The sequence below is a fragment of the Oncorhynchus gorbuscha genome, linkage group LG19 (genome assembly GCF_021184085.1).
Source record: "Oncorhynchus gorbuscha isolate QuinsamMale2020 ecotype Even-year linkage group LG19, OgorEven_v1.0, whole genome shotgun sequence".
In the NCBI taxonomy this organism is placed as follows: Eukaryota; Metazoa; Chordata; class Actinopteri; order Salmoniformes; family Salmonidae; genus Oncorhynchus; species Oncorhynchus gorbuscha.
The window spans coordinates 48,292,065-48,306,453 of record NC_060191.1 but is presented as its reverse complement, the minus strand read 5'-3'; the positions used below and the strand labels follow the sequence as shown (position 1 = coordinate 48,306,453).

At 42.5% G+C, this 14,389-nt stretch overlaps 1 protein-coding gene across 4 annotated transcripts in view; it reads right to left on the bottom strand.

Annotated features, from left to right (window-relative positions):
- LOC124005559 (Golgi SNAP receptor complex member 1-like) overlaps nt 1–14,389 on the bottom strand; it is a 48,641-nt gene that overhangs the window by 30,953 nt on the left and 3,299 nt on the right. For all 4 annotated transcript variants that reach the window (XR_006833649.1, XR_006833650.1, XR_006833651.1 and 1 more), the window contains one exon: nt 8,574–8,648. Coding sequence is in view for 1 of the 4 variants with exons in the window: in XM_046314940.1 (XP_046170896.1) it covers nt 8,574–8,648 (75 nt within the window). In the remaining 3 variants the exon portion in view is untranslated. The remainder of the gene's footprint in view (nt 1–8,573; nt 8,649–14,389) is intronic.

The following is a 14,389-nucleotide window of genomic DNA, read 5'->3' as shown; positions in this document are numbered from 1 at the left end:
TTGCGGTTTGGGGTTTTAGGCTGGGTTTCTGTATAGCACTGTGACCGGCTGATGTTAAAAGGGCTTTATAAATACACTTGATTGATTTGGATTGGTCTGCCATGTAGCATGCGTTTGTCTATAACGTGAGCTGTTCAGTATGTGTTGACAGTTCTTTCTACCGCGCCATCTTTTAAAGATATAACTGTAGCCATCGAGAACTACAAAAGTTGCTGCTTTTTTCAACATTGACGCCCTGAACTTAGCATGCGCTATCAACAGATCAGTTGGAAAGTGATGGGCTACTTTCTGCACACGCCACGGTCAGTATGAACTGGATTGACTTGACAACGCTGGCCAAACAAGACAAACAAAATGGAGTTAAATGGTTCCAGTCTGCCGTAAAGCGTTCGTCCATGTATACATACGGGTAAGGGTCTAGCCACATTTACAGAAGTTCATATTTTTCAGAAAGTTGTTTTTGTTGCTAGTTAAAGCATACTGTTAGTTAGCTAGCAAACGTTAGCTTGTTTGCTCGCTAGCTAACGTTACAGTTATGATCTGTGTAGTAATATATGAATCAGAACTATTTGCATTGCTAGTTATAGCCTAATGTTAGCTAGCTAACATTAAATCTAGTTGGTTAGCTTTAGCTACCTGCAGATTCCTACTACTGGAATGACAATGTTTGTATTGGTAGTAGTATGACTTGAGATTATGCCGGTTCCTTGTCCAAAAATACATTATTTTTTTAAACTCAGACTCCATTTCGGACGGATATTTACATAACCTATCAAATTAGCCAGGTGTGTCTGCGGGTGATTACGGCCATCTATTGTGTGTACATGGGTCACTGTTGTCGAGGCATCCTCTGAGCTATATGTGGCTGGTTATAGCATTTCTTTCACATGACCCATCAATTTGGACAAGTGTGTCGGGTAAGCATCATCTAATCATGATCAAATATTTTCTCTGTACACTTGTTTTTGGTACCACTTCACTACCATTTACATGTTCTGTATCCTGTGCATGAGAAAATATCCTGTGTTTTATTAAGCTACCGTCAATTGTATTGTTCATACTATAAAATAAAGAATTAAGCAAATAGTCTGCTAAATGAACTAGTGTAGCCCACAGCCATGTGGCATATTTCTTCATATTGTTTCTTTAGACTTGTCTAAAACAAATAATGGATTTATTGTGATGGTGTATGCTATATTACATGGATTTAGACTTTTTTAAATGTCAAATGTTTGTTCCAAAAGGTCTGTATCAGTGACTTGTAGGCTATGCGTGGAAGCCAGGAGATGCTAAACGTGTTTATGCTAATTAACGCTCAATTACCCTGAGACCGGCAGTTATTTTCTTGACAATCACTGGCTGACAAAATGGACACAGCTCTAAAGAGGATGAGAGAAACATCTAAGCCATATGTCTGTTTAGCCTCGAGTTGATACTGAAGACATTCACTCACCAGTGAGAAAGAGAGAATCAATTATAGAAAGAAAACAAAATAACGAGCAGAGAATCTCTCACTGATATTCTCTGAAACGGAGTGCCGAGTCACTGGCCTGCAGGCCTCCAGCCACGTTTGTTTCTTCTGTCCACGAGAGACTACAGATTGACAGACACTGATTTAGTGTGGAAATTCTATTTTCCAGCCCTGAAAAGGTATTTCCCAATAGAAAAGAGAGGACTGGATCCCTTGCCCCTTTCCTGTCTCAAACAGAACATAAATAATAGGAATATGTTTTGCCTTTAAGCAGTACAGGATTCTACTGGAGGCTAGACTGAAATGGCCAGGGATGGATGATTACCAGGCTGGAAACAGAATGAGAGAACAGCAGAGAAAGAGAAAAGCAAGAAAAGGAGTGGCGTGAGAGTGACCAAGGGAAATATTTGTAAGGGAGCTGCAATCAGCAGAGCCACAACCAACATCAGTTCGTCACTGGACTGATTGGTCCTGCAGCCTGCTCCTCCCTTCCCCTCATTTAAATCATGACCAGACCTCTCTTTACAGATAGAAAGAGCGAAAGGAAGAGGCTGTGTAATGGAAAGTGCGCATGAGTGGGAGACAGTACGAGGGTGTGTGTCTGAATGCATGCGAGAGAGAGAAAGACATGGGCCTAAACACTACAGCACAACACACTTCAAGGCCCCGGCCATACATGACAAGACAAGTGTTCTCTTTGGGGAAAACAAACTAACGCTCTCCTCTTCTTCTGAGAGAGGGGGAACTAGGGAGTAACGTAGGACAAAAACACACACAGGAGTTCCCCTAGCCATTTTGGTACACAGTGAAAAGTCTTAAACTTCACACTACCAGTCACTACCAGTCACCTTCCACCCAAATCTGATTGCAACATGGATAGGTTTTAATAGATATTACATGTACTGTACTCTGATTTTCACATTTGTGTATAGGGCTATAGTGTTTTCAGATCCCCTTTCAATCAATGAGTATCCACATCCAAATACTATGGCTTCAGATGGGACAGTGGAGAATTATGTTTATAATATCTCACAGTGACACCATACTAGGATTGTGGCGATCATGAAATTGTCAGCCGGTGATTGTCAAGCAAATAAACTGTTGGCCTGACAGTAATTGACCGTTAATGAACATGAACACATTTAGCATCTCCAGTCTTCCACACAGCCTACAAGCCACCGATGCAGACTTTTGGAACACCTACATCTTAAAAGGTCTAATAACGCCATGTAATATAGCCTACAAATTCATTATTTTAGACAGGTCTAAAGAAGCATGATATGAAGAAAATGTAGTCTATTTCAGAAGAACAGAACAGCCTACTCTGCGTTGTTCTTATGCCGATGACAACAGTGGTAGGCCTGATCACCGACAATGACGAGACAGCCTATAGGGAGGAGGTCAGACCTGGCCGTGTGGTGTCAGGACAACCTCCTCTCCCTCAACGTGATGAAGGCAAAAGGAGATGATTGTGGACTACAGGAAAAAGAAGACCGAGCACGCCCCGATTCACATCGACGAGACTGCAGTGGAGCAGGTTGAGAGCTTCAAGTTCCTTGGTGTCCACATCACCAACAAACTAACATTGTCCAAGCACACCAAGACCATCTTGAAGAGGGCACGACCAAACCTTTTCCCCTCAGGAGACTGAAAAGATTTGGCATGGGTCCTCAAAAGGTTCTACAGCTGCACCATCGAGAGCATCCCGATTGGTTGCATCACTGCCTGGTATGGCAACTGCTCGGCCTCCGACCGCAAGGAACTAGAGGGTAGGGCTGGGCGATACGGCCAAATTCTCATATCCCGATATAGGTAATTTCATATCACAAAATAGCACATTCTGTAAATGCAATGAATAAATCATTTATAAAAAGTGACCACATGTAAAGGCTTATTTCTTATTACATTGAATTATACTCAACAAATAAAAAAGATACTTAATCAAATGAGTATTTCTCCTTTTATTTAGAACCTTTGCGCACATTTTCAATTAAGCAATGAATGTATAAAATACAAAAAGGTAAATAGAAAACACTTTAACTAGTTGCAAACACAATAAATGTAGGCCTAAAATATAGATTTGTAGGGGCTTGCCTGTTTTGAATGTTATTTTGGCATTAATGTGTGTCACATATCAATTTGCATTTGTTACCTTGGGTCAAGTGTTAGCGCCAACACACGAAACCCCCGTTTCTCGACTGTGTAAATTGGGGCCATGTCTTTGCAAATCTAAGTTGTAACAGCAGCTGTTCTCCTTCCGTCTTCGTGATTGTTTGCCATATGGTGTGCCGCGGGCAAAAGCCTCTTGCAACATTTGAGTCGGGGGTTTGTTTTGAGCACTGTACCTTTCTGGGTCTCATCCGTAGACTCTCTCCGTACTGTTTCACATGATTCTTGCGTAGGTGGTAAGAGGTTAGTGGTGTTTGAGCCGGTTGTCGGGACCGGCCTGCGGCATATTTAGCAGAGGACGGTTTCCTGGTCCGTGTCAGACTTTTCATACCCAAACCACGTCCATGCGACCGAAGTAGCACCTCTTTTAGGTACGACCTCCGTGTCTCCATGCTCTGCATCACATTCACTCTCCTCCGTATTGGTTTGTGTTGCAAATTTTGTAAGAAAGCAAGGCATCGACCAATTGACTAAATATATTGCCGTAAAGAGCGATTTGCGACAACAAAATAAACGATAGACTGTTTTCTATCGTCACACGACATATATCACCCAGCACTACTAGAGGCTAGTGCGAACGGCCCAGTACGTCACTGGGGCCAAGCTTCCTGCCATCCAGGACCTCTATACCAGGCAGTGTCAGAGGAAGGCCCTAAAAATGGTCAAAGACTCCAGTCACCCTAGTTGTAGATTGTTCTCTCTGCTACCTCACGGAAAGCGGTACCGGAGTGCAAAGTCTAGGTCCAAGAGGCTTCTAAACAGCTTCTACCCTCAAGCAATAAGACTCCTGAACATTTAATCAAATGGCCACCCAGACTATTTTCAAATGGCCACCCAGACTATTTTCAAATGGCCACCCAGACTATTTTCAAATGGCTACCCAGACTATTTTCAAATGGCTACCCAGACTATTTTCAAATGGCTACCCAGACTATTTTCAAATGGCTACCAAGACTATTTTTATTACTTTGTCAGCTAACATGATGAGTAGGCCTAACAAACAGCAAAAGGACTAGCCTATGTCAATTTACTATCCCCCATAGTACAAAAGTTGACCTATTCTATTCTTTGCAAGAAATTAATATTCAAAACAGTCTGGGACAGTTGTGGGATGCGATAGATCCCAAATTATTACCAAAACTAGCATCAAAAAAACCTTTAGCTTAAAATGTTGATGAAATAGCCAAACAGTTTCACATTATAAGCTCATAAATGAGCACATGGCAGTAGGCGTGAATGTTCCATTAGAGGAAAACACCATTATCAAAAGTCACCGCAAAACCAATTATAAAAATGTGCATTTGAATGGTGAAAATTATATTCCCCAAACTTTAAACTCATGTGCTGCTTATGTACGCAGGTTAGGCTCTACACCAATTATAAAGCGGATTAATTTGTTTCATTTTACATATACATGTGAAATTAGTTGATTTAGAATGGACCATTATCATGCACCTGTCTCGAAACAGGGGCAGCGGGGGAAGAAAATGTCATCTATGCACTTAAATAACGAAGACGCTTTTGCCGTGGTTCATTTTCATGCCAGCCAGGTAGGCTATTCTCCTGTTGAAAAGATTAACAATGTGCTTAATATTAGGAAGGTTGAGAAATACAGTAGACCTAGCCTATTGACAACTGATGGGATCCTCATTTTAGAGGCCTTCACTCTGTTCTCACGCAAAAGCATAGCCTATAGAAATGTTGCACAACATGAGCTCTCATTAAGTGTTTGATTAGATTTGCGATTACTTTTGCATTGATGACAGAATGATTAGAGGGACAATAGTGTGCTGAGTACCAGGCAGTTAGCAAGTTTGGTAGGCTACTAATGACCATCAGCAGCATCAGAGCTTGGCAAAGCCTAATTATCGTGATTAAACAGTCACGTGGAAATTGACTGCCTTTATGACCGCCGGTGTGGCGGTAATACAGTCACCACAACAGCCCTACAGACTGCACCAGGCAGGGGTCTCAGGAAGTCTTATGTTCTGTGTGGTTTCATATGGTGCCCATTCATTTAGTCTGTTCCTCAATGAAACATTGTGTGTCCTTCAGGTCAACCAGTGAATATAGAAATTGGAGTTGGTAATAAATAAATACAACTCCTGCAGGGACAGTGCCTCTGCATTTCTGGCCTGGGCATTCGGTGTATATCCTGACAGCCTATCATTTTCATCTGCCAAGGTAAGGTTCACCTCCTGTAGAGTAATGTACTTAGGGCAAGGAGTTTTTCCTGACCATGGGAAACTGGGCACGCACACCCAACCTCAAACATTTCCACTGCTTTACGGAGCAGAGCTGAAAATCTTGATAGGGGCCGAAGGAAGAAATACTTCCCATTTGTTTGTGTCTAAACCTCTTTAGGCCATTACCACAGCAGCCAGTAACATATTTCATCTCTTCTTTCCTCCATCCCATCTCTCTCTTTAATACAATAAATAGCTAAGGTAATAGAATCACGCACACTAAGCTACAGCTCTCTCTCCTCCTTATCCATCATTGGTGCAGTAAGGGAAAGTCCTCCCTGTTATCTCCTGTGGTTAACATGGTATTATCCCTAAATCACATCAAAATATCATGTGTTGCTCCCAGCTTTGTACCGGTACCGCGACAGCAAATATTAACACATTTTCCTAGATCGTATTGAATGTTTGATTATATGTCCGAGCTGGCACAGAGCTCAGATACTACTAATGACATAGATGGCCTCAGCTCTTAGACAGGCTCTGGGGACTGGGGTCTAGGATCAGGTTTCGAAACAAACCAAGGTTCTCTACCACAGCATCGTGACACAGAACTTTACCCAGATCTGCGCCACGTGCCATCTTTTCTCAATGTAATGAGGGCAACAACAATATGCGCACTATGCAGCTGTGACATTAACAATGGATATTAGAAATGATAAACTAGGTGGTCTGAGCCCCGAATGCCGATTGGCTCAAAGCTGTGGTATATCAGACCGTATACCACGGATATGACAACAAAAAACACACTTGTTTCTGTTCTAATTACGTTGGTAACTAGTTTATAATAGCAATAAGGCACCTCAGGGGTTTGTGGATAATGGCAAATATACCACGGCTAAGGGCTGTATCCAGGCACTCTGCGTTGCGTCCTGCAAAGGAACAGCCCTTTGCCATGGTATAATGGCCATATACCACATCCCCCTCGAGCCTTATTGCTTAATTATATTGCGCATCTGCAGCATTTGAAATAATTGCTACTTCAAGTGCAGCTTTTCTGCTTTATATATGTTAACCTGAGACTCAAGACAGATTCAGCAGCTGTCCCCATGCCCTTCTTATTGTCATGTAGTTAAATCACATTACAACAGGATAATGTGTTTGTAGAGGTTTGTTTGATTTTACTTTATTTAATGTTCTGCACCGGCAGTTCTGTTCATGGGCCATCTCTTTCATTCACAGAGGGAAACTGGCTGCTTCACAAACAAAAGCTGCATCAGCAGCACCCAGTTAAATACCCAGTCAAACAGGTCTTCCACCACAGTGTTTTGTAAGGATTCCTTTGGTACTAAAGTAAACGGCACACAGGTTGTAAAGCTGGTGATAACAATGCTGAGAAGTGGACCCTGCCATCCAAGGCAACTGCTGAGACAGTCACACACACAAAAACCATGGGTCCCCTTACACTACCGTTACTATCAAATTACACACAGAAAGATACAGTACTTGAATGAGCACATTCAGTGCAGTGACTGGAAAAATACTATTCAGCAATTGTGACAGAATAGTCAGACAGGTTCTTTAATGAATGGAGGTATCTGGAGAAACTGCTATTTGGGGACAATCCTTCAGTTTAGGCAGGAAACACCAGGGTTAGAAGAGAGCAGACCCAATCAGAGATCTTTATAGTTCTCCGTTATGCCTAAATTGTCCCCTCAGTCAGATCAGATGAAGGTTTGCAAGGCCTCCCTCCTGACACTGTCCATGACACATGCAACTCTGTAGTTAATGTATGTGTGTGTGTCCCACGCTGATAGCAAATTGACTACACAGAGGTAAACAAAGAATTAACCATTGAATCCAAATGCTCCATGTCAGGCCATTAAAGTTGAGATATGATAAAATGATAGTTCTATTGCTGTGTTGCACTGTGTGGTGCTTATGGTCTGACCTACAGTATGTCCACACTGACTGGGAGTAACCTTCCTGAAATCAAATGTATAGTTGTACTATAAAGACATGACCGTGTGTGTTTGGTCGGGTGTGAGTGATTTGACCTTCAGGAGTTAGTGCCTTGCTATATTTATGGGAAAATAATACATAGCATTAATTATTTTTCATTAATTAGTCTGAATTAATTGACTTGCGTGCAAAAGCCAATTAGGCCTAAATGTCCCTTTACCTTAAATCTCTTTTTTCCTCTTACATTTCCTTAAAACAGATCGTTAACTTCAGCAGCCAAGTTGCTGTCTAATAAAAAAAATAAAAAAAGACAGAAATGCCCATGAATCAAGAGGACACTCACTGATTTATACACCAAAATTACCTTACCCGAGCTCAACCTTTAAAATGAAAAACCCAAACAGTATTTTTGGGATCAGAACTGCTTAAGCAGTGGTTAGCAAGCAAACCGCAAGAGCAGGGAGATCATTTCAGAGTTATTCAAAATGGCTGACTTCACCCATCAACATGAGTTATCCCAGCACTGTGCTGCTCTATTGGCTTCTGGGAAGTAGCATCTCCTCTTGAGAACTGATACAGTTCTGAGAACTGCTCTGGGAACAGCAGAGACACTGGACTTGTTTATAAGAACTTCAGAAAAAGCTTGTGAGAATAATTGTGAGATGATAGTATGGGTACTTGGAGAATACTGCAAGATGAGATTGCGAGGTAATCTGGTAATTTAGGGCCACAAAAAGTCAGGAGCAGTGTGTGTGTGTGTGTGTGTGTGTGTTCGTTCAGGATCCTACTTTCTCAGGTGTTCATGCTCCTTCAGAAACAGTTCTGTTCTTCTGTTGTTCACTCCTGAGCCACTCTTGTATGTCCTGTTGGACAGAAAGAGAGAGAATGGGTTAAATTCATAGAATACTGTGCATATAAATTAGTCAGACAAACAACTCAAGATGACGTCACTGCTATGACCATCTGAAATATTTACTGACAAATTGACCCTGATTCATCTAAGGTATTAACAAAATTCAGCCACAGTTGTATTAAACACTTCATCATTGTGACCATTTGAAACAATCTGAATCAACCATCTGAATAAAGGTTAGTCTATGCAGCTACAGTCCAAGCAGACAGGCAGTGTGGTAAAAAGGACTACTTCATGTATAATAGGAGTACAGCAATGCTGAGGTGGTTGTTTAAAGAGCCAGCCTGGCCTGAATGGAAAACACGGAGGGTTTCCCCTGTTGTCAACATCACCAATGGGTAGGGTCATGCAGCTCGACCTCTCTCCCTACCACTACTGCTTGGGGGGGGGGGGGGGGGGGGGCAAAAGAGAGTAATTAGAGAGAAAAACAGCATGGGAAAAGTACAATGGAAATAGATGTGAAAAGATGGTAATGGAATGGTCCACATCTCAGAGGGATTGGCTCATCATTGCTACAGTAACAACCTTAGTGGTCCTGCTGGTCATTACGCTAACACTTGCTAGCATTGGCTCGTGAAACTACCTCTAACTTCCTCCATACTGGACACAAATGCTTAAAATGAGATCCAAAAGTACAACTGACTCTTTGGAATTAGATACCATTGCCAAAACCCCGAAGTGTCCCTTTAAGATGTCTGGAGCCATGTGTGTGCGGTATTGTTAACAGACAGAGAGAGCCCTCGTCTCCTGACCACTTAACCAGCCACATACACCCAGTCAGGTCTGTGAATGCAGATGGGTCTACTGCCACCTAGTGGGTAACAGGGGAATGTGCGCTGTATTTCCATATGCTTATATAACAATGTTTATAGTTACACAAGACAGACACCACTCAACCCCACATGTCAGGTTTTCTAGAACCATTTCAATGATAGTTAATTAAGTTTGAGCTGAATGGTAAAACATCACAAAATATGCAAAGACGCTATCAAAATCCCATCAGTTTTACAGGATTGGCTTTCACAAACCACACACTGTTATAAACTGGGTGGTTCGAGCCCTGAATGCTGATTGGCTGATAGCTGTGGTATAGCAGACAGTATACCATGGGTAAGACAACATTTTTTTACTGCTCTAATTACGTTGGTAACCAGTTTATAATAGCAATAAGACACCTTGGGGGTTTGTGGTATACGGCCAATATACCATGACTAAGAGCTGTATCCAGGCCTTCTGCATTGCGCATAAGAACAGCCCTTAGCCGTGGTATATTGGCCATATACCACACCCCCTCGGGCCTTATTGCTTAAAAATAAACTAGGGGGTCTTAACACGGAATGCTGATAGGCTGAGTGCCCTATACCATAGGGTTGAAAAAAAATACATTTTTACTGTTCTAATTATGTTGGTAACAAGTTTACGCTAGCAATAAGGCACCTCAGTGTTTTGTGGTATATGGCAATATACTACGGCTAATTCATTGTCATCACATAGCGTCATGCCTAAGAAGAGCCCTTAGCCGTGATATACTAGAAATATACCACACCTCCTCGTGCCTTATTGCTTAAGTCTTACACTGTTCGCCAAGTAGCCTATACAACGGCAGACTGTTGTTTAGGCCACTCACAGAGTGGATATGAGCACCCAGCAAACCATGCCGAAAGCTCCTTAGCACTACTCTCAAATCCCACTGCAGTGGCTGCTATAGGAAATGGATGCTGGACTAGCTATAGGCTGTAAGCCCATAAGCACTTTAGTGCTGCTCTCTTTCCTCTCCACTGACCTGGGGAAAGGAGAAGCAGGCATTGTTTCAATTCTTGATCCAGGAGGGGATGAATGCATAGAATTAGGAGTTAGAATAAGAAATGTAATTTAAATAGATCGAATGTCTCTGCTGTAACCAAGAAGCTTGATCTTGAAATCTAGCCACTTTGCTAGCAAGTTAGCAAACCAAATGCATAGCTGGAGCCCTGAGCTGGATATAATTCAAATTTGACACATCTTAGATTTCTTATTAGTTATAATTAACTTCTAGTTAAAAGCAGCGATGCATCCCCCATTTTGTTTTTATAGTATTGAAAATCCTAGTTTGTATTTCAAAATATACTGTTTATACCATATATCGGGGTCTCTCTCAAGCCTACTAGAGAGGGAACATCCATGGTGGATAATGTGTTATTATACAATGGGTGGGTCTAATCCTGAATGCTGATCAGTTAAAAGTGCATTCCAGACAGTTTCTATTCCACAAGCTACCACTGGCTAAATCTATGACGTTAAAATGCCTATTTACTCAGTTCCATCTGACTGCACAATCCACCGTCTCATCAGCCCAGGCAGGGAAGTAAACTTGATCACTATAAAAAAGCATTTAGACATGATCTCACATTTCTTTTAGACTAACATTTAGTTTAACAGTGGAGATTTGTATAAACCTTGTTGTCTGTCTCGCTGACATTTGCAACATAGAATTTGAGTATTGAAATAGAAACCATCTCCAACTGTCCCATAGTAATGAATGTGGCCGAAGTTGGGACAAGACAGACAAGCAGCATTTCTCAGCCTGCCAGTCAAAATCATGAATTTGCTGGCATCATTTTTATGGATATATACAAAGAAATATATTTTTAAAGTCTAACAAAATGAAGTGCAACGATTTTGCAGTGTTTCCAGCTTCAGTTTGAAGTTAGTGTTAGCTGTGTTGTTGGCTAGCTCCTCTGAACAACAGTGTCCTAACGAGAGAGCACTGTCTATGCCAGGCGAAATCATGGTTCATTAGCTCATTGTTATGGATGTATCCAAATAAATGTAACTAGAAAACAGCTTAAACAAATGCACCTACTGTTATTCTGTCTGCACTGTTTGACGTGACTAAGTTAGCCATAGTTGCCTAGCTAGCATTGTACAATAAATGGGTAGAAAGAACAAGAGAATACAACAGTTCTTTAACTAGAAGAGATGCTGAATTCTCCTTTATAGCAAGGTCAGCAAAAGTAGCAGAGTGAAGACAAACTCACTATAAGTTTATTTCATACTCTATAGTATCATGTATAGCTGTATCAGAGAAACTGAACTTGTGGACCTTGACAAAATGGACAACTTAAAGAATAGTGGTGAAGCATCCCAGTGGTGCCCTAACAGACTACCACCTCCCCCTGTCTCTCTCCATATCTATCCCTCTTCCTTCCCTCACTGTCTCAATTTCCCCATCTCTCAGGGTTTCCTGGAAATGGAAGCTCTGAGTCTCCGTATCTGCATGACTGCCTGCATCTCTTCTCCAGTGGTGCTGTGTGGGACCATGACTGCAGCTAGAACCACGAGCTGTCAGACCAGCCTAATGTCATCACTCCAGTCTAGTGCGCATGGCTCACTGCAGCGCTCTAGCGTCTAGACATCCATCCACCTCACTGCCCTCCCCACTCCCAGTAGGAGTTCCACCATGATGCCAACTCAATGCCTGATAGTATACAATACAATAGGGGCTGTTGTTAGCCTAGTGTTGTAGTGATTATTAGCACTGCTGTTAGCGTCAGTAGCTTGGCTATTAGTGTGTGTTCGTTCAGCGTTCGCACGCCACAAGACTAAAGCACGTGGGCTTTGAAAGCATTACAACACCAGTCTAAATCCTTGAGGAACAGCATGTATGTAGTTTGAGAAATGACAATGTGTACATTAATGCTGACAGTACATCATACACCATGTAGGCTACATGTATCAGAATGCACACAATAATTAAAAACAAAATGGTCCTTTGGGGACTTTATTTTTTTTTGAAAACCGTGATGACTCAGACAGGACTACCCCTAAAATAAAGCTCATATTTCCCATCACATTGTGTGGGTGGGCAGTAATGTCATCTTCCCAAGCTGAACAATTATAAATTCAGTCCACAGCCAACAGAACAGTGAAAGGTTCATTCCCAGGCACTATGATGTATGGTTAATGTGGAGCACATGGAAAACAGACATGAGTGCATGGAACAGTGACCACTGATGAATAAGGCCATCTGCACATAAAAGGAGGGTAGTTTGCCGTGTGTGTGTTTGCTCAATAGGAATCCTGCAGTGGTCTCGAGGTGCGACCTGCTGCATCTTAGATAGATCAATAAGCCATTAAAAACACAGACAAGAGTCATAGTCTGGTTGCCCAGCCCTCATTTACTACCAAGCCAATCAGTGGAGCACCTTCTCTCGCTCTCATTACAGAGGCCCATGGAGGTAGGGCGGGGCAGTAAACCATAAAAACGATATCGGTATCAGTGGCGGTCAGTGCCATTTGTGATGACAGAAGACCTTATTTTTTAAATCATGAGCATGGCCTTATTACTATTACAGCATGTTGGATGACTTTCACATTCCATTCACCCAGTTCAATGTAACATAACTAATTTGCTACAATCTAGCCTACGAATGAAAGTGTACAAGATGCTAGACAACGACACATTCAATACAGCCTTGCACACTCTTGCCTGCATCTAGCTTATCTAGGGTAGAATCATTAGTCCAACAGTTGCAAACGAGTTTCGCGTCAACATTTTTGAAAAAGATTTGTTGAAAACTGTTAAACTATTGTATTTCTCTTTGAGCCCACTACTCACCACATTTTATGCACTGCAGTGCTAGCTAACTGTAGCTTATGCTTTCAGTACTAGATTCATTCTCTGATCCTTTGATTGGATGGACGACGCTCGTCGGATGTGGCAGGGCTTGCAAACTATTAGACTACAAAAGGGAAGCACAGCTGCGAGCTGCCCAGTGACATGAGCCTAACAGACTAGCTAAATTACCTCTATGCTCACATCAGGGCAAGCAACTCTGAAGCATGCGTTAGAGCATTGGCTGTTCCGGACAACTGTGTGATCACGCTCTCCGCAGCCGATGTGAGTAAGATCTTTAAACAGGTCAACATCCACAAGGCCAGACGGATTACCAGGACGTGGACACCGAGCATGTGCTGGCCAACTGGCAAGTGTCTTCAATGACATTTTCAACCTGTTCCTGACGGAGTCTGTAATACCAACATGTTTCAAGCAGACCACCATAGTCCCTATGCCCAAGAACACTAAGGTAACCTGCCTAAATGACTATCGACCCATAGCACTCACATCTGTAGCCATGAAGTGCTTTGAAAGGCTGGACATGGCTCACAACAACATTACCCCAGAAACCCTAGACCCACTCCAATGTGCACAACTCCCCAACATATCCACAGATGATGCCATCTCTACTGCACTCCACACTGCCCTTTCCCACCTGGACAAAAGGAACACCTACGCGAGAACGCTATTCATTGACTACAGATTATTCACTACAGCATTAAACACCATTGTGCCCTCAAAGCTGATCACTAAGCTGAGGACCCTGTGACTAAAGTCCTCCCTCTGCAACTGGATCCTGGACTTCCTGACGGGCCAGGGTAGGTAACAACACATCTGTCATGCTGATCCTCAACACGTGGGCCCTTTAGGGTTGCGTGCTCAGTCTCCTCCTGCACTCCCTGTTCAACCTCCCCCTCAAGAGACTGAAAAGATTTGGCATGGGTCCTCAGATCCTCAAAAGGTTCTACAGCATAGCAACTGCTCGGCCTCTCGACCGCAAGGGCACTACAGAGGGTAGTACATATGGCCCAGTACAACACTTGGCCCCAAGCTTCCTGCCATCCAGGACCTCTATACCAGGCAGTGTCAGAGAA